The 22,451-nt window shown below is 41.4% G+C and overlaps 3 protein-coding genes and 1 long non-coding RNA gene across 6 annotated transcripts in view; 1 reads left to right on the forward strand and 3 right to left on the reverse strand.

Moving 5' to 3' along the window:
* The window catches only part of STK31 (serine/threonine kinase 31), a 32,656-nt gene extending 32,178 nt beyond the window's left edge, over positions 1-478 (reverse strand). Inside the window, exon 1 of the mRNA XM_081883180.1 lies at positions 365-478. The gene's annotated coding sequence lies outside the window, so the exon portion shown is untranslated. The remainder of the gene's footprint in view (positions 1-364) is intronic.
* LOC309353902 overlaps positions 1-12,826 on the forward strand; it is a 124,502-nt gene extending 111,676 nt beyond the window's left edge. Inside the window, exon 2 of the long non-coding RNA XR_014162131.1 lies at positions 11,960-12,826. This is a non-coding gene — a long non-coding RNA (uncharacterized lncRNA). The remainder of the gene's footprint in view (positions 1-11,959) is intronic.
* Positions 2,602-11,572, reverse strand: FAM221A (family with sequence similarity 221 member A). 2 transcript variants are annotated; one of them, XM_081883449.1, is made up of 7 exons: positions 11,370-11,572; positions 10,294-10,467; positions 8,779-8,969; positions 7,987-8,193; positions 6,108-6,221; positions 4,112-4,200; positions 2,602-2,937 (listed from the first exon to the last, which is right to left on the reverse strand). In XM_081883449.1, exons 1-7 carry the CDS (start codon positions 11,432-11,434, stop codon positions 2,875-2,877), a joined length of 903 nt encoding a protein of 300 aa, XP_081739575.1. In that variant the 5' UTR covers positions 11,435-11,572; the 3' UTR covers positions 2,602-2,874. The 2 variants fall into 2 exon arrangements, with proteins under 2 accessions (XP_081739575.1, XP_081739574.1); XM_081883448.1 differs by lacking the exon at positions 11,370-11,572 and adding an exon at positions 10,930-11,277.
* A 2,089-nt stretch (positions 12,827-14,915) lies between the features above and the next one.
* CCDC126 (coiled-coil domain containing 126) lies at positions 14,916-20,896 on the reverse strand. Of its 2 annotated transcripts, XM_081883489.1 has the most exons (4): positions 20,622-20,896; positions 19,295-19,368; positions 17,963-18,352; positions 14,916-16,506 (listed from the first exon to the last, which is right to left on the reverse strand). In XM_081883489.1, the coding sequence occupies exons 3-4, from the start codon at positions 18,198-18,200 to the stop codon at positions 16,328-16,330; spliced, it is 417 nt and encodes a 138-aa protein (XP_081739615.1). In that variant the 5' UTR covers positions 18,201-18,352; positions 19,295-19,368; positions 20,622-20,896; the 3' UTR covers positions 14,916-16,327. The 2 variants fall into 2 exon arrangements, with proteins under 2 accessions (XP_081739615.1, XP_081739616.1); XM_081883490.1 differs by lacking the exon at positions 19,295-19,368.
* Positions 20,897-22,451: the final 1,555 nt, after the last annotated feature.

A 22,451-nucleotide genomic window follows, 5' to 3' on the forward strand; every position in this document is an offset into this window, starting at 1 on the left:
AATAGTCATAATAATTTAAAAGTGCCAGGGCGCTCGACGGTGCTGCTGGACGGCATTGAACCCCCGCTGATTTCAGTGGGACTTACTCCCCAAGGTTTCAGTTTGCGCAGGGAAAGGAGGAGCAGTACTGAACGCAGCGACTTTGGAGAAACAAACACGCGTATGATCTAGCTGCGATCCTAGGCACTTAAGCGACTTTTTATGTTGTGAACCGCCCTGAGATCCAAGAAGGAAAGGCGGTATATATAAATTTAATAAATAACACTTAAGTTGCTGGGGGGCGGGAACATGGCTAGTGCAATAAATGTTGAATTCCTACACATGCGAATTCAGAAATGCATTTTTTAAAGACTTTCTTAGTTACCCCTTGAGAGCCGGATCCCTATACCGAGTTAAGCGCGGACAAACCACTTGAATCAATATTTGATTTCAAACAGCGATGCTACGCCGTCGTTCAAACAAATCCCAGGGTGGGTCTACCTGAAACCTAACACACTCCTCCTATTTGTATCTGTAGCTGGGCGCTATGGAAGGGGTTGTGTGGATAAAAGGCGGTCCAATGGAGGTCCCGGGGAGGAGCTGCCAAGCCCGACCAGCCCCTCAAACCGCAGGCATTGACAGATATCTGACACCTGAATGCGAAGGATCGCCACGCTGAGTGGAAAGATTACAGGACGCACCATTAAAGCTGAAACACAGGACGATCAGTACACAGCGTCTTTAGGGAGACATGCAATTGAATTATGTGCTTACAGAATCTAAAGGGGTTTGCAACCCGATCTTTCTTATGCCTGTTTGCTGGGATGTCGCCTTGTAGCTATTCACTTGTTCTTTTCAAACGGTTTTCCTCATAACGTGACTTGCGCTCCTTGAAAGGGCAAGTAGCAAAACCTCCTTTCTTCCCATCCATATGCATGGACTATGTAGTTTCTCTCTGAACAAAAGCTTCTGAATCAAAGCCCAACACTTGGTTGGGCCATGTATTCGCTGTTCCACAGGACTTTCCCCACCACACACATGTCAAAAGGATCTGTAGCAGAACTGGAGAACTTTGAGCCCTTTGTTTGTTGTTAAGACTCCAACCACCATCACCCCCAGCCAGTATGGCCAATGGTCTAGGGTTGTGGGAGTTGTAGTCTCAGCATCTGGAAGGCATAGGATGTCCATATCTGATGTATAGTGTGAGGGTTGAGAACCTCAGACCTGGGGGCCAAATGTGGTCCTCTTCTTCTACACTGAGCCTAGGGGGTGTTGCAACTATGATGTGTTGAATTGGGAAGAACGGAAAGTGAGATACAGGAGGTGCTGATTTTTGGTCTTGCACAGACCACTGCTGAAATTTGAAATACCGAAGTCTGCCTCTGGCCACATCCCTCACGATTTTGTACCCACTGTTTTTTGCCTGGCTGGAATGTGTCCTTCAACTCTGAAAAATGCCTCTTGCTGGTGTGGATGGAGGGTAGGAGTGTGGGTGAGTGTAAAAACTAGTCTGGACAAAGGTAAAATGTACATTTGTTGTTCTACCCACTTTTGCCTCTGGTCCCCACTCACCACTGGAACATGGCCCTGTCTTAAAAAGAGTTCTGCGCTACAGAGTAAAAGAAAAGATAAAATGTACTTTATGAAGTGCACTGATTGATAATGACTGTACTATACAGTGGTACCTTGGTTCCCAAACGGCTTCGTTGACGAACAAATTGGCTCCCAAACACCGCAAACCCGGAAGTGTTCCGGTTTGTGAAGCCGAATGTTCATTTTGGGTGCCAGCATTGTTTCCGGGGCCAATCCGCCAATCAGAAGCCGTGCCTTGGTTTCCAAATGTTTTGGAAGTCAAACAGACTTCCAGAACACATTGAGTTCGAGAACCAAGGTACCACTGTATTAACAAATTCATAGAAGTGCTTCTAACAGTGCACCCCTAAGCACACTTACTAGGAGGCAAGTGTGAGCACACTCAATGAGATTTACTTCTGAAATAAACAGTTTAGGATCACACTGTCAGGCTGTCGTTCTAAAAGAAGTTGGGCTGCAAGCCTAATTCCATTTACCTTGAATCCAATGGGAATTCAAATTGAAATAATACTAACACCAATAAGAATGCTTCTGAGTAGACGTAGTTAAGGATTGTACTGTTAGGTATAAGTTTAATTGAACCAAGTAGGACTTGTTTCAAATGAATTAAACATGTACAATTCGGCTCCACATATCTGGTATGTCAACATTTCTGCTGTATAGTTTTCTTCAGCCTCTAATTACTGGTCATAAACCTGTAGGTATCAGCAGGTGGCTATCAAACAAGCTCACTTCTTAGTATTATCTCATCCTGTTTTGCTCAATAAAGTATACAGACAGATTGCTTATTGTTCACTGTATTGTTAATGTTGATTCCTTTCATAGGATGAAAATCATAACCTTAACAGTCTAATTTTATGAGAATTTTCACCCCATGCTGTCCTTTCAAATCCAGAGTTTTTATCACTGGTAGCTTGATATTTTTATTAGAAATAGATAATGATAACATTTTAAAACTTTAAAGGAAATAAAACAAATCACCCTTTGACTGGTGTAAATTTATGTAGAAGAAAAGAAGCTCCAAACAGCTAAAAGAACAGGGATATAATTTTATTATTTGATCTCTGTATTCAAACATGTTTTGCTGATGCTTAACATGTGAGTGAGAAAACCATTGTCCTTGGCATATTCTACCTAGCTGGATGACATTATTTTTGCTTCCATGCCTAGAAAGAAATAGATGTACTACCACATATTATCTTATAGAAAAATCTTCACATACTGAATTCATTAAATGAAAACTTATCTAAACACTAATAAATCACAATGAATAAAAAATGTATTATTTTGTTTTATTGGTTATCATGAATTTTTTGTCACTGGACGCTTTCCTTTCTGTTTTGCAGCAGCCTTTTCTTGCTTCAGCTGTGATGAAAAAGAAAAAAGAAAAAATTAAAATACATTCACTTATAAAATAACTTCTTTTGACTTAAAGATCTAGCCAATTATAAAACAAAGCAGCTTCAAGGAGTGAGCTACGGTCATTTTCCTGCCAAATTTCACATTGCCTGTACTTAGCTGCAGCCAACCTAAATCCAGCCACTTTTCTACACTATTAGCATTAATGCCATTTCTCATTGTGAGCCACTCTGGTGTGCTATATACTTTCTGGTTTCTTCCTTCTTTTCACCACTTCTTTTCACAGTTGAAGTAGTTGGCCACTAGAGAGCAAAACTAAGATTGGAGTACAGTGGACCCACCAGATACGAACTTAATTTGTTCTGGGGGTCCGTACATACCCCAAAAAGTCCGCATCTAGAGGCGCTGTTTCTGCACACGCACGCAGCGCAATAGAGCGCTTCTGCGCATGTGTGTGTGGCAAAACCCAAAAGCTACATTACCCGAAGGTAATGTAACCCGGGGGTCCACTGTAATGTTGAGACTGCAATAGGAGATTGAGGGAGCACAAGGAAAAAATAATCATTATTGCTATAATTAATTTATTCATTTGCTGCTTAATGCCCAGATGGTTTACAAAACATGAAAACGTAACTGCACAACATTGTTAGAAATACAGACTATTTAAAAAAAAATACACCATAATTAAAATATACAATAAAACAATCCCCTTAAAACAGCACAGCAATTAAAACAACAGGCTCTGGCCAAGAGATCAAGTGAATGCTTGGGTAAGCAGGTATGTTTTCAAAAGCTGGTGGAATGCCAAGACAGAGGAGGCCTCTCATATTTCAGCAGGGAATTTATGCCACAATACCAGTGCCACCAGGGAAAAAGCCCACCTCAGCGTCACCACAAGCCAATCCTAAGCAAACTTACCACAGGAAACCATTGCTCTCGGTAAATCCATTTGACCAGTTTGCGGTGTTTATCTGCTTAAATTTCTATCATTTAATAAATTATGAGAAACCTGATATTTCCTTCTCCACAACCACATTTGATTCTGAGATACCAATATAATGCCATAACATATTTTAACAAAGTTATAAAGAAATTAAAAATGTCTCACATTCAGCAAAAGCGGGTTATCTTCAACTTTAAAGAAACGCTTTTGCTTTAAACTACGTATGCATTGGCTTACCCGTTCCTGATACTGTCTTTCAAAATAAGCCATGTCATCTTCATCAGGTCTTCTTAAAGAGGCAATTTGCATTGCTGTACTTGCACCTCCTTAAAAGCAACATACTTTTAATTAGATAAATTCTAGAATTGTATCTGGGCAATTTCAAATGTAACTCATACTCAAGTAGATCAAGGGGTCTTCTCTGTTGAGTATGGCTCAAGTGGATATCATCTCTTTTTCCAGAGCTTCTCAGATCAGAATGTATTAAAATTTCATTTCATTAGAATTTCGTAAGCATACTTACTGGAAAGCAAGGCTCACTGAAGTCAATTGAACTTACAACCAAATAAACATGCTTAGCACCTCTAATCTCTCCTGTAATCACACTTGCCAGCACGTGAAATTGAAAAGATAACTACCATCTTGAATCAGCTTGTTTGACAAGAGAATATGTGTAAATAAGGTTCATTCCTACTTTTGACTTGCCCTCATTGTTCAATCAAACCAAAACATACTAGCAAATGCATCAAGGCCACCTCAAGCACCTATTTATAGCACATCAAATACCTATTTAGAGGAACAGCATCAATGAGAAAATGTATCCCAAGTTTAACACCAGACATAGTAAGGTAAACAAGGTAAAGGTAAAGGACTCCCTAGACAGTTAAATTCAGTCAAAGGTGGCTATGGGGTTGCGGCGCTCATCTCTCTTTCAGGCCGAGGGAGCAGGCGTTTGTCCACCGACAGCTTTCTGGGTCATGTGGCCAGCATGACTAAACCACTTCTGGCACAACGGGACACTGTGATGGAAGCCAGAGCACACGGAAACGCTCTTTACCTTCCTGCCACAGCGATACCTATTTATCTACTTGCACCGGTGTGCTTTTGAACTGGTAGGTTGGCAGGAGCTGGGACAGAGTAACGGCAGCTCACCCCATTGGGCAGATTTGAACCGCTGACCTTCTGATCAGCAAGCCCAAGAGGCTCACTGGTTTAGACCACAACGCCACCCGTGTCCCTACCAGGCATAGTAGTTTCTCTCAGATCCTCTGTCATCTCGCTCTCCTCTTCCATCAACTCCCTGGACTCCAACGGTACAGGGAATCCTGGAAGGAAGCTTATTCTCATTGTCAGGACACAGGAACTGTATTATGTACTCTCAGCCCTCAGGAGATCACATACACCCCCTTGCTCTCTGCCAGAGTACCCTACCAAGTCTTCATTACGCTCTGCCTAGAGTGACTTGAGTTTTCTTTTTCTGTTGAATTTGCACAAAATGACTAATGCACAGTTTGGGTTGGCCCAGAATGTTCTACCACTTGAGGCAAAACAGAAAATGGCGCCGCCCCTTCCACCGCCACCGCCCTCCCCACCATCTCTTCCGCCTGAGGCAACCGGAGGCAGCCCTGGGAAACCTTGGCATGCTGAAAGTGGCATGGGAGAATACAGTGGTACCTCAGGTTACAGACGCTTCAGGTTACAGACTACGCTAACCCAGAAATAGTATCTCGGGTTAAGAACTTTGCTTCAGGATGAGAACAGAAATCGTGCTCCCGTGGTGCAGCAGCAGCAGGAGGCCCCATTAGCTAAAGTGGTGTTTCAGGTTAAGAACAGCTTCAGGTTAAGAACAGACCTCCAGAACGAATTAAGTTCTTAAGAAGAAGAAGAAGAGTTTGGATTTGATATCCCGCTTTATCCCTACCCTAAGGAGTTTCAAAGCGGCTAATATTCTCCTTTCCCTTCCTCCCCCACAACAAACACTCTGTGAGGTGAGTGGGGCTGAGAGACTTCAGAGAAGTGAGACTGGCCCAAGATCACCCAGTAGCTGCATGTGGAGGAGTGAAGACCCAAACCCGGTTCCCCAGATTACGAGTCTACCACTCTTAACCACTACACCACACTGGCTTAACCCAAGGTACCACTGTAATGGAGGCTGGAGAAGAACAAGCAGTGGTGGGGTATTTTAATCAGGCAACACATTGACTACTTAAAGAGAGAAAAGTAATTCCATTACCATCTGTTAACTGGGGACGTCCTTGCGTGGAACTAGAAGGTCCCTGCAATGCTTTTAGGAAGGGATGATCCATGTTGGTTACAGGAGATTCTAGGAACTCGATGGAAGGTGCTCCTTAAAATGAAACCAGCAGTTTAGGGAGAAGAAATCCAAATTAACCAGAAACATGAAGAATTGCAGCCACTGATGAAAAACAAATTAAAAATGTTGCTGATTCAGTAAGATGATCAAGAAGCAAGTCCAACAAAGTTAGCCAACTCTGTCTTGGAAAAAAAATGTGGTGATCTACCACGGATATATAAAATGGCACCCTGAATGGAAGACCAGTTATTGGTCTCATTAAAAAAACACTGAGCATTTTAGAATTATACCTCATGTTATTAAATTAAAACAAATATTTGAAAATATAGATAAAAGCATAACGAAAATGGATGTGTGCTAGATTTGTTACTTTGGCTGTGGAAGGAGCTAAGTGTAATATGCCCGTGGCTCAGATTTTATCACTTGTTGTCTGCCTATGTTCTGTTAATTTGCAGCTGATGTTTCCTATTTTGTTGGTGGTGGTATTCAGCATTTAATTATTATATTGTTTCATGTGCAATTCCTCCCTGGGGTCATTTGAAATGGGGGGGGGGTGGGTTATAAATTGTGCAGGGAGGAGCTCTACTATTTTGGTCACAGGCTTTTTAAAAGAAAGCACCAATCACATTAAGCCTGGAAGAGCAAGGGCAGTCATGATAGTTGCTACAAAATGGGCCGGGATTCCAAGCCTTGTATTTCTTTAGGAAGAAGGGGGCAACATCCTGCTGCTATAGTTTCCAAGTCATCTTCAGGTACAGCTCCCTGTACTACAGTCAACCCTCAAGGCTACAAAAATGTGGATAAGAATGACAAGACCCCCTCTGCGTCAGAGCCCTTGCAACAGATACAAATGATAAAATCAGGGGTCAGCAAACTTTTTCAGCAGGGGGCTGGTCCACTGTCCCTCAGACCTTGTGGGGTGCCGGACTATATTTCGAAGGGAAAAAATGAACAAATTCCTATGCCCCACAAATAACCCAGAGACGCATTTTAAATAAAATGACACATTCTACTCATGTAAAAACATGCTGATTCCCAAACGGTCAGCGGGCTGGATTTAGAAGGTGAATGGGCCAGATCTGGCCCCCGGGCCTTAGTTTGTCTACCCATGATAAAAATGCACTCTTCATCAGTGCCATTATCTGCTTTTCCAGGACGAAGTAGGCTCTAGGAGAAATCCATAGATCTGTACCTGTTTCGAGAGGATGAACAGTACTTTACCCAAAAAAGACACAGCAAGTCCCCCATGAGAACTTGTTTTCTTTGGAATTTATCACTTGTCCCCAGCTTCCAAACTAATATAGGGTTAAAATGCCAAGAAATATAGAGTGGTAGTCAATCAAGTTTTATTCAAATTTTTGAAATGAATTAAGACAACTAAATTAAGTCTATCAATGTCAAGAAGTCTACAGTGAGTAAAATTTAGTTGAATACCACCCAGATTTGGGAATCATCAGTTTGGCCACACTCAACTTCAAAGCTCCAAATTATCTCTTCCAATGGCTACATATGAATGTTAAACTGCATGGCAATAAAGCCAAGGCTTGAGGGGTACCACAGGTCAAATCCCATGGTGCTGACCTAGTCTTTCCAACTGCACATTGCTAGGAAAAACATACCATTCATTCTGTGGGGCACCAGACTACCATATTGGTACCTCTGCACCTATATTTATAATCTAAAACTACACAGACGTCGCAATCTGGTTAAATTATCTGATACACTTTGGAACTATCAATAAAACAAAAAACAGATAGATGTAAATTCAATTTTTCATTTCAAGTCCCCCAATTCTTACCTATCCCACTGTCATCAAGTCTCATGTATCCTTCTGCTAGTGAACTAAAGCCAGTTAGTCCTCCCATGGCGGCATATGGGACATCTTGCCCCACTGGTTTTCCTTGGGCTAAGCGTTCCTCTTTTGTTTCCACTACTGTTTCATGAGCATATGTTGGCTGCCCACATCCACAAGTAAAGCAACTGTGAAACCCTGAACATTTGGAACCTAATTCAAAACATTTTTAAGACAGCATCAGATAGACCAAAATATTTGACTCCCTTTCACTCAGTGGCAGTTTTGTAGCACCAACTACACAAACAATTGCTACAGATGGAAACAGCTTAATAGGATGCGTAAGTGTATTATTGTATGTCCAGGGCAGACATGGTGTAAATCTAAGGCCTACAATATTTTGAGATCATAAATACTATTTATTCAACCAGTACAATGAAACATATTTAAACAATAATGTGCAGATAGACTCTACTTATACAGAAAGCTGCCAGTGGTAGAAAAAGTATCCTTCAAAAAGCCCATGTTCAGACTCCCAGATACGGAAGTAGTATCAATCAGGAAATGGTTTAATAGTATGCAAATTAACCAGATTTGGAATGTGAAATACAATGTTGAGCTTGCATGCTGAATATGAGTTTTCTAGTTACAGAAGCCAGAACATTTTCATTAGTACTCTCCACACCTACAAATATACATGGTTATAGTATCACACACAATGCCTCAAGGGACATATCTGTGTAATGAAAAGCTGCTACACTTACATATGACATGCTTATTTATCCAAAACTCACTTACATGTGTTGCATGGAAACCCAGGTGCCGCACTGTGCTGATCAGCAAAGTGCTTACATCGACAGCGGATGGGCTGAGTCCCATTGAGAGGAATGAAGTTATAAGATTTGCATGGGCAGTGGCCCACCCGACAGGGTAAAGAAATAGGACGTTCCTTTGGGATCTCTTCAAAGTCTGTTTTGTGTTGTTTGTACCTGGGGGAAGGGAAATGTAAACATACTATTCAGTGATCATTTGCTTTATTTATTTATAATTTATTTAGAGAATTTGTACCCTACTCTTCAGGCAAAAAGGCAGACCCAGAGCGGCATACATGAAATCAAAACAAGGCACGCCCTACTTAAATTCTTATACTATTATTATTATTATTATTATTATTATTATTATTATTTTAAATACATTGCACAAGTGGGAAAGGACAAGGAGGAAAAAGGGAAATAAAACTCAGGCATTAATTTCTAGATGGCTGTTCCTATATTGAGCAGCTGGCACAGTTCAGAGGCAGGAGGTGGAGTGGGGCCTCTAACAAAGCAGATGCGATGAGCCCGGCTTCCTGTCTCTCCCACTGAGGCAGCCTGATGGAATGGCTATTCCCAGATGATGGTTGAAGGGATGGGGAGACCTGATGGAGGTGGCCTGTCGCAGCAGAACTGATTGAGTGAGCCCTGCTTCTCCGCTGTCCCACTGCTGGAATGGCTGTCCCCAGACAACAGTTGAACTATTTAAAAAATGTTATTCTAAGCAATCATGTCCCAATCTTTTATGAATGGGACCAGGTTCAATAAACCACCAACCCAGCCTCTCTCTCGAATCTTCTGGCACATAGAAAATTTCTGTGGTAGTGAGTCAGTCTTTTACTGTGCGCTAGTCTTGCCGAGAAAAATTATTGCTGCTTCTTCAAAGCCATGACTGAAATAAGTCTGAACATTACATGTGCCAGGGGGGAAATGAAGGCGCATTGTAATGTTAAAGGCATCGGTAATGCTAACCAAGGTTTATAAACCAATAACAAACTGTGGCTTACAAGCATGGTTTGTTTGTGGTTAATAAACCATGGTTAAGGTGCTGGGCTGGACGTTCGTGTTAAACCATCATTTAGTAAGCAATTGTCTATAAACCGTAGCTTAGCATTATGTGGACCATGGCAGAGGGGGAATCCCAGTAAAATATTTAGATGCTTAAATCTGTAGACCTGACCAGGGAACCTACCATTCAAGTTATTTGGAATATACCTTTGAATGTCATCCCAAGGTACTTGAAACTCAACCTGAAGGTGCTCTTTCTTTTCCATTTTTGATGTCTTTATAATTTATACGGAATATTATGAAACAATTTTCCTGATCTAAGAAATATTCTAAACCGCCCTGTGATCCTTGGATGAAGGCGGTACAGTAATTTAAGAAATAAAAATAAATGCTTCCTAAAGCTTTGCAAGCCATAAGTTCTCAAGCTAACTGCACAACAAAAAAATACTTCCGTTGGACAGGAAATGTCTATGTATGGCACAGAATGCCTCACCTGTGAGTACAAAAACATGGGGTTTCAGGGCCCACAAGTTTGCAGTCCATGCCAGTTGGTGATCTCCAGCTCACAAACAGTCTGTTTTGTAACCGTATAGGTAACATTTTTTTCTTGTACTTTTCATATTCTTCCGGAGTAAAAAGTTTCCCTCCGTCATCTTCGCCTACAATTCTATGAAGAAGCATTGCATGTTTAATTACAAACATCAATGTTCTGATAACACACATACAAAAATGAAGACTGTTGAAATGGCTGTGGCTTGGGAGACAGGAGAAAGTGAAAAGACAATTTTGGAGAGCCTAGACTTGAAAATGTTTGCAGGGTGTTCTATTTCTGCTGATATCTATGTCCCAACATCGAAACAGTGCTACGAAAATCAGCATATTTCATGGAACATTCCCATTTAACTGCCTCTAACTGGAGGAAGCGGTTGAGGGCTTCATTCTTTAAAAAGACTATAAATCATAAAGTTTAAACATGTATACCATACGACTTCATATCCTAGGACCTAGTCACTCACACCTTAAACTAAGACCTATAATCGATTTCAACACACCACAATTAGATTCGGATGGATTAAATATTCTTTCAAATTCTTAACAATCAGAGGGTAGCCCTGTTAAAGACACCCACCTTGTTAAAGCAAGACTGGTGCCCCACGGACAGCTCTCTTATGTATTTTGCTCGCTGATTGATTGTGGGGCGGGGGGGGGGGGGAGAAAAAACCTCAAAGCGTCTTACAAAGAGCTCAAACAATAAAACCATGCCTAGCCGGCGCACCGCTCAGGAGTATCACGCTTAGTAGTGAAGAAGGCAGGTTGCCAGGATCTGTGCGGAAAGACGGTCCTTTAGGTTGCTCGGGGTGAAGGACGTGCCCTTTGCACATGCTCAGAGGGCCCCTCGTGAGTTTTGGGTTTTCCGAGCGAAAAGACTTCGAGCCCCAGAAAAAAGTGGAGAAGACCTGAGCGGAGCGTCCCGTCCCCTCGGCCCGCTACCTACGCAGTGGCGATCGCCGCAAGCGATCCCCTCCTCCCCCCCCCCGGCGGCCTTTCGCCCCCCTCGGTCCCGCTCACCTCTTGTATTCCAGGTATTCGTCTATGGCCGCGGCGGCCCCCGGTTGCAAAGTCAGCCGCTCCATGGCCGGGGTGAGCCGTCCCCGCGGCCGGATTTCCCTACCGAAAGAGGGAGACACGCGGCGGCGAGGACTGAAGGGCCTCGCGGGAGACAAAGAGGCGGCCCTTCCCTTTCCCTTCCCCGCCACCGGGAGAGGCGGCTGTTGGGTCTCTAAGCGACGGTTCTAAGCGCGCCTTTCGGAGGCGGCTTTTGCTTTTTGCTGACGGGGTGAGAACTCACGCCTCGCTAACTCGCCCTCGATAGTTCGAACTTAACCCAGTTTAATATTATTACATGCAATCCTAAGGCCCCAAATATAAATATTCATAAATGCACACGTATCTGAATATATAAACCATGTGTCTTGAGAGCAATCCTGAAGCCATTTTGACCTCAAATACTGTATTCCTCTGCGGTTAAAGGAGGCAAATGGGGAAAGCCTTCCCGTTTTCTTCCCCCCCCCCCTTACAAATCCTGACAAATCCTGTTTTAAGAGCGTCTTTGTGTATGAATAGGGCGAGCCTGTGACCTGGATTCAGGTCAAGTAAAGTAATAGTGATCACAAAAGGATTGCCCAGGCAATGCAATCAGGGACCATTCTTAGGTATCCTGGCGGACCGGATTTCTGCTGTAGACCCACCACCTCTGATGTATGTGTGATGATTTTGGGGTGCTCTTTGGCTAAGTGGGTTGGGCAATGTCAAAAGGTTCCTGCACACTTTTGTTCAGGGTCTCTCCCTCCATGGAATGAGGGGAAGGGAACTCTGTTGCAACAGAAAACCAAGTTATCTGCCTTGCTTTCCGCTGGATCCTGCCTCCATCCATTCTTCTCTGAGCAATCATGGACTTAGGGGACCCATGGAATCCCATGGGGAGTTGGGGCAGCAAAAGCCAAACCCCAATTTTTACACCAATACTCACAGAGAGTGTTTTAATCCATTTTAAAAGATGTCTCACACTGTTAAGTTGTGGGTGAACATATCAGACAACACAGTGATTCTTCAAACAGCTCTTGTTTATTCACAGGCCAGAACTGAACTGAAGGGTTCAGCCAGCCTGCTTATATAGAGCTCCACTAGAACGCAACAGTAACCATTTTCTGTAACTATCCAATCACTGAATGTCACTTTCGATCCCTTATTTGCATATGTGGACCTGAACTATCTACAGTATCCCCCTGCTGGCCCAGGGTGAGAACTTTAGTACATAACACACACCACTTCAGTTGTGCTGCAGACTTGGAATTTTAAATTCTCAAGGTAACAGCAAAACACTTGGACCTGAGGAACGGAATCTGAACTCAGCTCGCTGCCCTCACTCATGGTTTTTGGACCCCAGGGATCTGGTGGCAACACCCTCAGCCTTGCAACCTCTTGTGTCTCCAGGTAGCTGCTACCACCCTTATGCACTGGAAAGAGAAGAGAGAGAGAGAGAGAGAGAGAGAGAGAGAGAGAGAGAGAGAGAGAGAGAGAAAGAAAGAAAGAAAGAAAGAAAGAAAGAAAGAAAGAAAGAAAGAAAGAAAGAAAGAAAGAAAGAAAGAAAGCCCTGCAGCCTAAAAAACCTTGTAGCCATTTTGTGAGGGATTTTTGACTAAAGTGTCCTCTGGCTTGATTGCAAGGAAAATTATCACAGGGGACCGGGGTGGAGTTCCCCTCCTGCCTGGCCACTGGCAGTGTTGGTTCAGGCTGTCCTTGCCCTCCCTGAAAGCATTCTTCACTCCAGATCAGGTCTAGGAGCAGAGCTGGTGACAATGTCCCGCTATAAACATTTAGTAATGTCTCATTATTTACATTTGTTGAGACTAACAGCAGAAGACATGGCTCTTGATTATTTTGATATTTCACCTTTTATATTAAGCTCTCCATACAATTCATTAATACACAAATAATATTGCCTCCCCCCCAAAAAAAAATAAAGCTAGAGAAAGAACACGGAACCAAAACATTACTTTAGGTTTCTCTGTAACATATCCAGGAGAAAAGACAAGCTGCTTTTAAAGTAAAAAGGAGCTTGCCTCCTCAAGTGTGAGAGTTGCTGTGTGAAAAACTTTAACAAAAGTGTTGTATTTATTTTGCACACAGTTCTCTTAATTTCCAGTTCAACCCCTCTCTCATAATAGGCCTCGGCCCACTATACCTGAAGGGGCATCTCCACCCCCATCTTTCAGCCTGGACACTGAGGTCCAGCTCCGAGGGCCTTCTGGCGGTTCCCTCCCTGCAAGATGTGAGGTTACAGGGAACCAGGCAGAGGGCCTTCTCGGTGGTGGCGCCCACCCTCCCGTCAGATGTCAAGGAAATAAACAACTATCTGACTTTTAGAAGACATCTGAAGGCAGCCCTGTTTAGGGAAGTTTTTATGTTTGATGTTGTCGCTTTTTTATTATTAATATTCTGTTGGGAGCAGCCCAGTATTTATTATTATTATTGTTATTATTATTTAATGTAGCTGAATGCTGCAAGATTTAGGACAGATGAAATAAAGTGCTTCTTCATCCCATGCATAAACTGCAGAATTCACCCCGCAATATGTGGTAACAGCCACTAACTTGGAGAATTAGACAAATTCATGAAGAATAAAGCTTCAAATGGCTACTAGCTATGATGGCTATGATCTACATCCAATGTTGTATAGCATACTTTTGGAATCACTAGTGGGAAAGAGTACAATGGCACTTAAAACCTCCTTACGGACTTTCCATAGGGATCTGGCTGAGCAATATGAGAAAAGAATTCTAGACTAGATGGGCGTTTGGCCTTGATCCGTCAGGTCTGCTCCTGTATATGATTAGTGGAGAATGTCACACAGCAAAGAGAAATTCTGCATCAAACTTTCAAAGGCGGTAGATAAATGGGTAGACTCATTACATAATGTAACCCAAGGATTCCTGTATGTTCCCTTATCCTCATGTTAAGGGATAGACTGTCCCGTAGCTTGTGAAAATGTACTTTGAATCAAGTCCCAATTAAATTTACTGACCAAAAAAAGTTTCAGGAGGCTTAGAAATGTATGTGCTCAGGAATGTAGCCTTATGTATACAGTGGTACCTCGGGTTAAGTACTTAATTCGTTCCAGAGGTCCGTACTTAACCTGAAACTGTTCTTAACCTGAAGCACCACTTTAGCTAATGGGGCCTCCTGTTGCCACCGCGCCGCCGGAGCATGATTTCTGTTCTCATCCTGAAGCAAAGTTCTTAACCTGAAGCACTATTTCTGGGTTAGCAGAGTCTGTAACCTGAAGCATATGTAACCTAAAGCATATGTAACCCGAGGTACCACTGTACTCCAAAGCTAGCCTCGCTGAGTTTATCAAGGATTATTCCTAGGTTTACTTCTGAGTAGAATAGAATATACCATTAGTGTTTTTATTTATCAAGTCTAGCCTGTGATATGTGACAGTTAAAAGGAAAGCCGTTTAAAACATGTAGAAAGCAACCACAGATTTTCATTTTGTACAAAATCATGAATACACTCCTACTGAGGATAAGAACTTACTGGACACTCAAAACCTTTGACCATATATTTCACTTTATTTATTTTATTCTATCCAGATGCTATAATCATCTGCAGGGATAATAATTCAGGACGGTATATAATCTAGCACCGCAAATCTTGTTCTCCCTTTAAATAGAAGTTCTTTAAAAAAAACCAAAAAAACCCTACACAGGTTTTAAGCATAAAATATTTTAAGCATAAAATACCAAAACAAACCCTTTAGAGATCATTCCGTATAGATGCAAAAACTCAAGACTGGCACTTCATTTTTGTAATTTAGGATACAAAAAGCACACTGTGTAACATAGTGTACTCTTGCTGCAAATTCTCTGCTATAAGGCTAACATGGATATAAGGCAATGTTCACCTTTGCTCCCACTCAATTTAAAGTCCACCATGGAAGAGCTCGGGTTCAAATCCACCAGGATTTACTACTGTTTCACAACCAACACTCATTCAAAAGGCCATTGCAAAGCAGCAGTGCCTGAGAGACTGTACCCCTCTAGCTCATCTTTTCAGTAAGTATCAAGGTGTTTTGCTTCCCTTCATCTAAATTCAGCTTGTCACTCTTGGTTTTCTTTAAAAAGAGTAACTTAAGAGCTAGTGTTACATTCATCATAGGCTGTAGGATACTCAAATATTCACCAAAAAAACAATGGACGAAAAGCTAGCAGTGTTCAATACCTGATAAGTGTGGCTTCTATCACTTAAGGTTTTTATCTTCAGTTGCTAAATACATACATTTATTTATTGTTAACAGCTATGTACCATCACATATTATCTTTGATCATCTAAGCGTCCTAATTCTGTAGTAAGTGTGTGTGCACTTGGGCAGGTCGCCCTTTTAAGCTTTTACAAACAATAGTATTTTTAATACATTCTCTCTAGCTATTTCACAGATAGTGCAAATAAAAGACATTCTTTGGATCACCATTTTAGGATGTTATCCACAACATGATATCAATTGTAGAAATCAATCAGCCAAAGGTGATGTTAAAATATACTTTACACATACATAAATTTCCAGCACTCATATTAAAGGCTCATATTATCCTTCATTGCTATGCATTAGTAAACCAGATCACAAGATTAAGCTAAAATTTCCAAAGATATTTTAGATTTATATTTAAATAGATATTTAGATATTAAATCTACCTCTTTTTCATGATAATAATCTCCATGATTATCATAGAACCTCACATATGGATGTACACATTATCTACTTGTCTTACTACACTAGCCATGTTTCCAGCATCTCTTTTAAATAAGATGTTGTACAGTGTTGTTTTATGAAAGAACTATCTTTAAAAGGTTTTAGAACTTGATATAAAAGAAGTTAGAACTGTATTCAGTGTTTCCTGTTGCAACAGGATGCAGACCTCCATGCCAACCATTGGTTTGTGTGTTTTTTTCCTATTGTAACAGAACTAGACACGAGTCAGAATCACTTTGTTTACCCGTTTGCTTGTAGTTGCTGGCATCAAGTTCCCATTTGTAGTATTTGTTGCTGAGCCATTTACAACCATGTAATCAACCTTGTTTTCCAGTTTGACCAAGCGTTGCAAGATGTCATCTAGAAGAACTGCGATCGTTCGTTTTAGATCAGCTAGAGAAAAAACAGAAACACAGAAAGGAATCCTGTCTATTTTGCACTCCACAGTAGAACTATTGATAGTAAAAGAAGCATAGGTGCTCATACTAAAGGTAAAAGACCCCTGGACAGTCAAATCCAGTGAAGGGCAACTATGGGGTTGCAGTGCTCATCTCACTTTCAGGCCGAGGGAGCCGGCGTTTGTCCACAGACAGCTTTCTGGGTCGTGTGGCCAGCATGACTAAACCGCTTCTGGTGAAACAGGACACCATGACAGAAACCACAGCGCACAGAAACACTGTTTACCTTCCCACCGCAGCGGTACCTATTTATCTACTTGCACAGGCTGCTTTCGAACTGCTAGGTTGGCAGGAGCTGGGACGGAGCAACGGGAGCTCACTCCATCACGGGGATTTGAACCGCCGACCTTCTGATCGGCAAAGCCCAAGAGGCCCAGTGATTTACTGTGCCAAAATAGCTGAAGAACAGGAATTACAAAGGGAGATGCAAGTCCCCCCACAACCAAATTTTTGTTTTATTGGTCCTAGACCCACCCCTTTCCAATTAGTGCATTTAGGCATTGAATAAGATATCTGGTCATATTGATTATTTATTTATTTATTTATTTATTTATTTATTTATTTCATCTAGGTTTTTTCTTCAGAAACAGTCACACAGAGAATGGATTTCTTATTCTTTCTCATTTCATTCAGTCCAGCTGGCACAGAACTAGCCATCTCTCTTTGTTTTTTTCTTCTTGTTGTTTATCCACACCACTGGTAGTGAGTTCTAGGAAATATTGTGCATAGCATATAAAAAGAATGACTTTGTTTTAACATATGCATTGATTTCTACCAGCTGCTCTCTAATCCTGATACAGTGGTACCTTTGTCCCGAACAGCTTGGCTCCCAAACAAATTGGCTCCCGAACGCCATGAACCCAGAAGTAAGTGTTCCAGTTTGCAAACATTTTTTGGAAGCTGAACTTCCGACGTGGCTTCCACAGCTTCCACTTGAGTGCAGGAAGAACAGATTAAGTTCGAGAACCAAGGTACCACCGTATTCTACAGTGTACAGTTTTCAAAATTATATATCTAGCCAATTCTAGGTTTTTTTTCCAATTTGATACCTTTACTACTTCTGTTAAACCTTTCCAGGTGTGGCATTTTCTAGGACTCCAAAATATGGATATATAATTCATATACGAATGAATATTATGTGTATCCTAATACCCTCAATAAACCAATGACTTTTCTCGAGGATATAAAACACTGTGCATTTCTTAACCTCAGCTGAATGTGGGATTTCATAGCCATGATCGTTTCCATAACAGTTTCCCTGTTAATTATTAGACAACAGTTCTACAAAATAAATAAGAACTTTTGAAAGTATGCTTGGTATTGCATTTCATAATTCTAAAATTAAGAGTTAAATAGAGTCATGACCTCAAAGAAAGTTTATTATGTCTTACCATATCCTGCCATCGAGACTCCATTACCACCATTCATGATATTCTTGTTTTCTTCTGCCAGTGCTCTAACATATCTTTTACTTAAGTCAAGTATTTGTTCACGCAATTCAGCACTGCTCTGCTGCCTTGGATGCTGAAAGGTGTAGCGCAGTAACATTATGCCCCAGATAAAACCAAACACCAGCAGAAGTAAGCTCAATTTCTGGGACACGTTTTTTCTCGAAAATGCAAAAAACATTTCTGAGCAGGCCAAAATGTCAACATAAGGAATCAAGGCTCAAGTCACAGTATTTTCATGGTAGTAAAAAAAATAAAAATAAAAAATCACAACAGAGTTACCCTTCCGGAGAGATCATTCTGTAAACTTTTCCCAACGGACATGGTTGATTCCTGAAACATTATGTTAAAAAATATTATCAGTCTTAAGTCTTTGTAAGATGAGCTTTATTATGACCAACTTCCAAATTTAACTTCACCATTCATCAGAGACACGTAAATTAAACAAAGCCTATGATTTGCCACTGGGCAGTCCTTAAAGCATGAGTTGCAAGTCCATGATACAACCTGGAGTTCAACCATGAACTTGTCTGGTATCTTCACTTCTTTAGCTCTACATCTATAATATGGGAATAACAATGGCCTACTTTACACAGTTCTTGTAAGACCAAGACAGAGTATATGAAGCACTAGGAGCACATCAGAAAACAGTGAGAGAGAGCAATCCTGTACATGTCTACTCAGAAGTAAGTGCCACTATACACGCCATGGGAAAGCTGTAGGCTTCCAGATGTTGCTGGACTAAAACTTCCATCATTCTTGACTATTGGTCATGTGTGCTGGGGCCAATGTTAGTCCAGTTCCATCTGAAGGGCCACAAGTTCCCCACCACTACTATGTGTACCTCCATGAGAGCACATCCCATAGAAAACAATGGGACTTACTTTTCTATGTAGGCATGCACAGAATTGCACTGTCATTCCTAGGTAACTTTTAAGCTGCAGTCCTAAACACATTAGAATCTGCAAAGCAAGAACGTTGGACAAAGTGAGACATCGTCTAAATGTATAGGATTGTGCTTTAAGTCTTATCATGGTTCTTATAAACTAAACATGTTATAATTAATAATGTGCCTTATCAGATCAATCCATTATTTAATTAAAACTAACAAATAAAAATGGCATATTATCAAAATCACAAAACAGGTGCATTTTGGAGATAAATATAATTTACAGTTTATTTGCTTTACTAAAACTATCATTTGAACTGGAGTAGACCAGAACTGATCAACAGACTGCAAGTCAAAAATGCTAAAGGCAGTATAAGTTAACTTACATTAGCTAGTCTGATGCTTTCTTTAGTTATCAGAGCAAATAGCTCAACTGGCAGCCATTTAGATGATGGGGAATCTTTCAAGAGAAGAAAAGGCGAGAGTTTATTTAGGTTGTTACCACTAGGAATTTAGATATAATTGAGAAAATATTATGTAAGATAAAATAATAAAATTTCATAGTTAATCCCTAAAACCACAAAATACTTAAAGTTCAAATTTGAAATTATTAATCATTTACAATACAGTATAATAAATGACTAACCCACTCACCCCAATTAGTATTTGGGCTGTTAGCTCTAGGTCACATCTATGCATGTGAAAAATGAATCCTAGTTTAATCCACATTCTGCTTAAACCTCAATTTCTAATAATAAACAATTATTTTGTAATACCTCTTATATTTTTTGTGTGCTTTGTTTAGCAGGCTTTATTATTTTTTTAATGGGCCTGGCTCTGTAGGAGACGCAAGGTTCAAAGTTACACAAAGCTCTTCATCAGGCAAATTTACCATTTTTGCTACAAAGTAAACATTCCATTGAAAAGGAGGAAAGCAATTCCAAACCATTATGATTTATGAACTGGGGAGAGAATGATTACTTAGATACTCGCTATCCATCCATAGACAACAAAGCCAAGCTGCCTGATCTATACCAAATGAATACATCTAGATAAAAAGTAAGGCAGATGGACTACATCAACCACTTCCTAGGTCATACTGGAAGACTCTCTCAAAAACAGTGTTTCATTCACGTAGCAACATGCAGCACTACGGTACTCCAAACTCCGGAGTTGCAATAAATCTGAATAAAGAGTTCCATGTAACACAGAAGCTTGTGTATTTTTACACTAGGCAGTGTACACCTATCTTGTACTTGAAATAGTGCGATCCCATATACAGTATGTCTACTTAGTAGAAGGCACATCGGAGCTCAATTGGGCTTACTTCCAAGTAAACATCTATAAAGGATTGCGCTATTAGTCTCGGGCATTGACTTGGCCAAGTCTTTGAGTGTAACAGATTAAAATAATCACGAAAGGGATAGCCAAACGAAACATAACGATTCAGTTAAGTGTAAGTCTACCATCGGCAGGAAGTCGGTCTAAAAAAGAACCTTGCTCGGTTTTGCAGCCTACAAACAGTAAGCAGAAAATAGAGAGAAATGGCGGGGGGGGGGGGATTTCTGAAGGCACAGGAGGATTTAGGGATTCGGGACAGGCGAGCCGGAACACAACAACCTCTCTTTAAAGAGGGGAAGTTGCCATTGCGGAAGAAGCATGAGGTTTTGCCTGGAACGCGTCGCCTCAAAGGAAACAAACATCAGATCTTACCTTGCAAGCACAGCTGGCTGAAAACGCAGGGCTGCCCAAGGGCCATGGGCAAATGTCCACCAGCATTTTATGCTCTCCAGCCCACCTAAGCCATATAGGCAAGCGCGTCCGCCCTTCCGGCCCGCGATCTCCTTCTCACCCAGATCACGCTCTCCGATCCTCAATGGGGGTTACCATGCAACCCCGCACGCTCCGCCGGAGCTCTCCGCGCGCACGGCAAACGCCCCGGTTAAGCTCCGCCCGCCGGACGCCAGCCTCCGCTTACTGCGTTGTACATAGGAAGACCAGCGCGGTCGAGGCGCATGCGGACTTCACTTCCGGCTACTTCGGGGAAGGTGGGGAAGGGAACACCGAATACGGAGGGAAAGTCTGGGATCTAAAACTAAACATCAGTAATATCAGTCATGATGGACCGTGTATGTCTGATCTGACGTTTCATCAGAAGTTTTTACTCGTTGCAATCCGAAAGTTTGCATTTTTGCTTTCAACCCATGCCTAGTTTCGTTTTAAATGCCTAATAGGCTTTCCCCCCCTTACCGATAAATACTAATTTACTTAAATAAATAGTATATTACATGAATAGTAATTATATTGGCAGTTTTTTTCAACTAGAGGACTCCCACGTTGTGTCTTGTCATTTGGCCTATTTGTCCAATTATTATGCCTCAATGTCTGCTTGATAATCTTGTATAGGTTGTATAGGTTGCCGATAAATGTGCTTCTGGGTTGTGCTATGACTAAGGGCAGAGTTAATCTTATCCTCTGCAGCAGGTATATGAGACAGGGGCGATGTATTTGGTACTCCAATTCCATCAAGTTCATTGTGAGTCTTTTGACTTATAAACCCAACCACCTCTTTTGCTAACATAAGACCTTAGGATTCTAACTGTTCAGAATCCAGTTTTACACTGCAATCCAATTCCGTCCCACTCAATTAACACCCAATTAAATATGTATATGATTTCAGCCTTATTTTAGGCATATCCCAATGGAATTTTACCCACTCTTTGAAGAGCACTCACTATAATATAACACAAACTGCTTTTGAAACTCTTCTCACTTACAAAAGGAGTTTCCTGGGTGGTATTGGGGAGCTGCTATTTTAGAAACCCAAACCCAAACTTCCCTCATGCATGCATAATTTGTGAAGTAATTAGGCCAATCAAAATAGTAGACTAGCTTTTTTTGTCCAGAACTCATCACAAGGCTGGACGTTAAGCAAAGAGGAATGAGGAGAAAGGTGATGGTTTGGTGTTAAAACTTATAAAGTCTGCATTGGTATCAGTCTTAAGAGTGCGGGAGGATGGGAAAGAGATGATTCCTAATTTTTTTAAAAAGTATATATAATCCAGCATGCTGTGACTGCTTGGGCAATGCATGCTGCTCACAAGTCAACATGTGCAGGCATGCCAGACAACAGAATAGGCCTGTGGTATCTGAAGAAGTGTGTATGCACACGAACACTCATACCAATAACAAACTTAGCTGGTCTCTAAGGTGCTACTTACTGGAAGGAATTTTTAAATTTTGTTTTGAGGCCTGTTACAGGGATTGCAGGTGGTGGGCGAGTAGGCAAGGGAGATTACATACCTAGTCCTAGGGCACTGCATAGCCTCTGACTTGCTCATTACACACTTCAGTCACTTTCTCCAGCTCACAACTAAAACAAATATAAAGGGCTTTAAAAGGGAAGTCTCTCCCTGGTGTTAACAGCAATATATGCAGGTGGCAGAGCCCTTCTAAGGTTGCTATGTGTCCTCTTTTTCCAGGACAAACCCTCTCTTTCAGGGGTAAAATTTGAGACAAATTGCATTTACAGTGGTACCTTGG

This window comes from Podarcis melisellensis, assembly GCF_964234715.1.
Source record: "Podarcis melisellensis genome assembly, chromosome: 12".
In the NCBI taxonomy this organism is placed as follows: Eukaryota; Metazoa; Chordata; class Lepidosauria; order Squamata; family Lacertidae; genus Podarcis; species Podarcis melisellensis.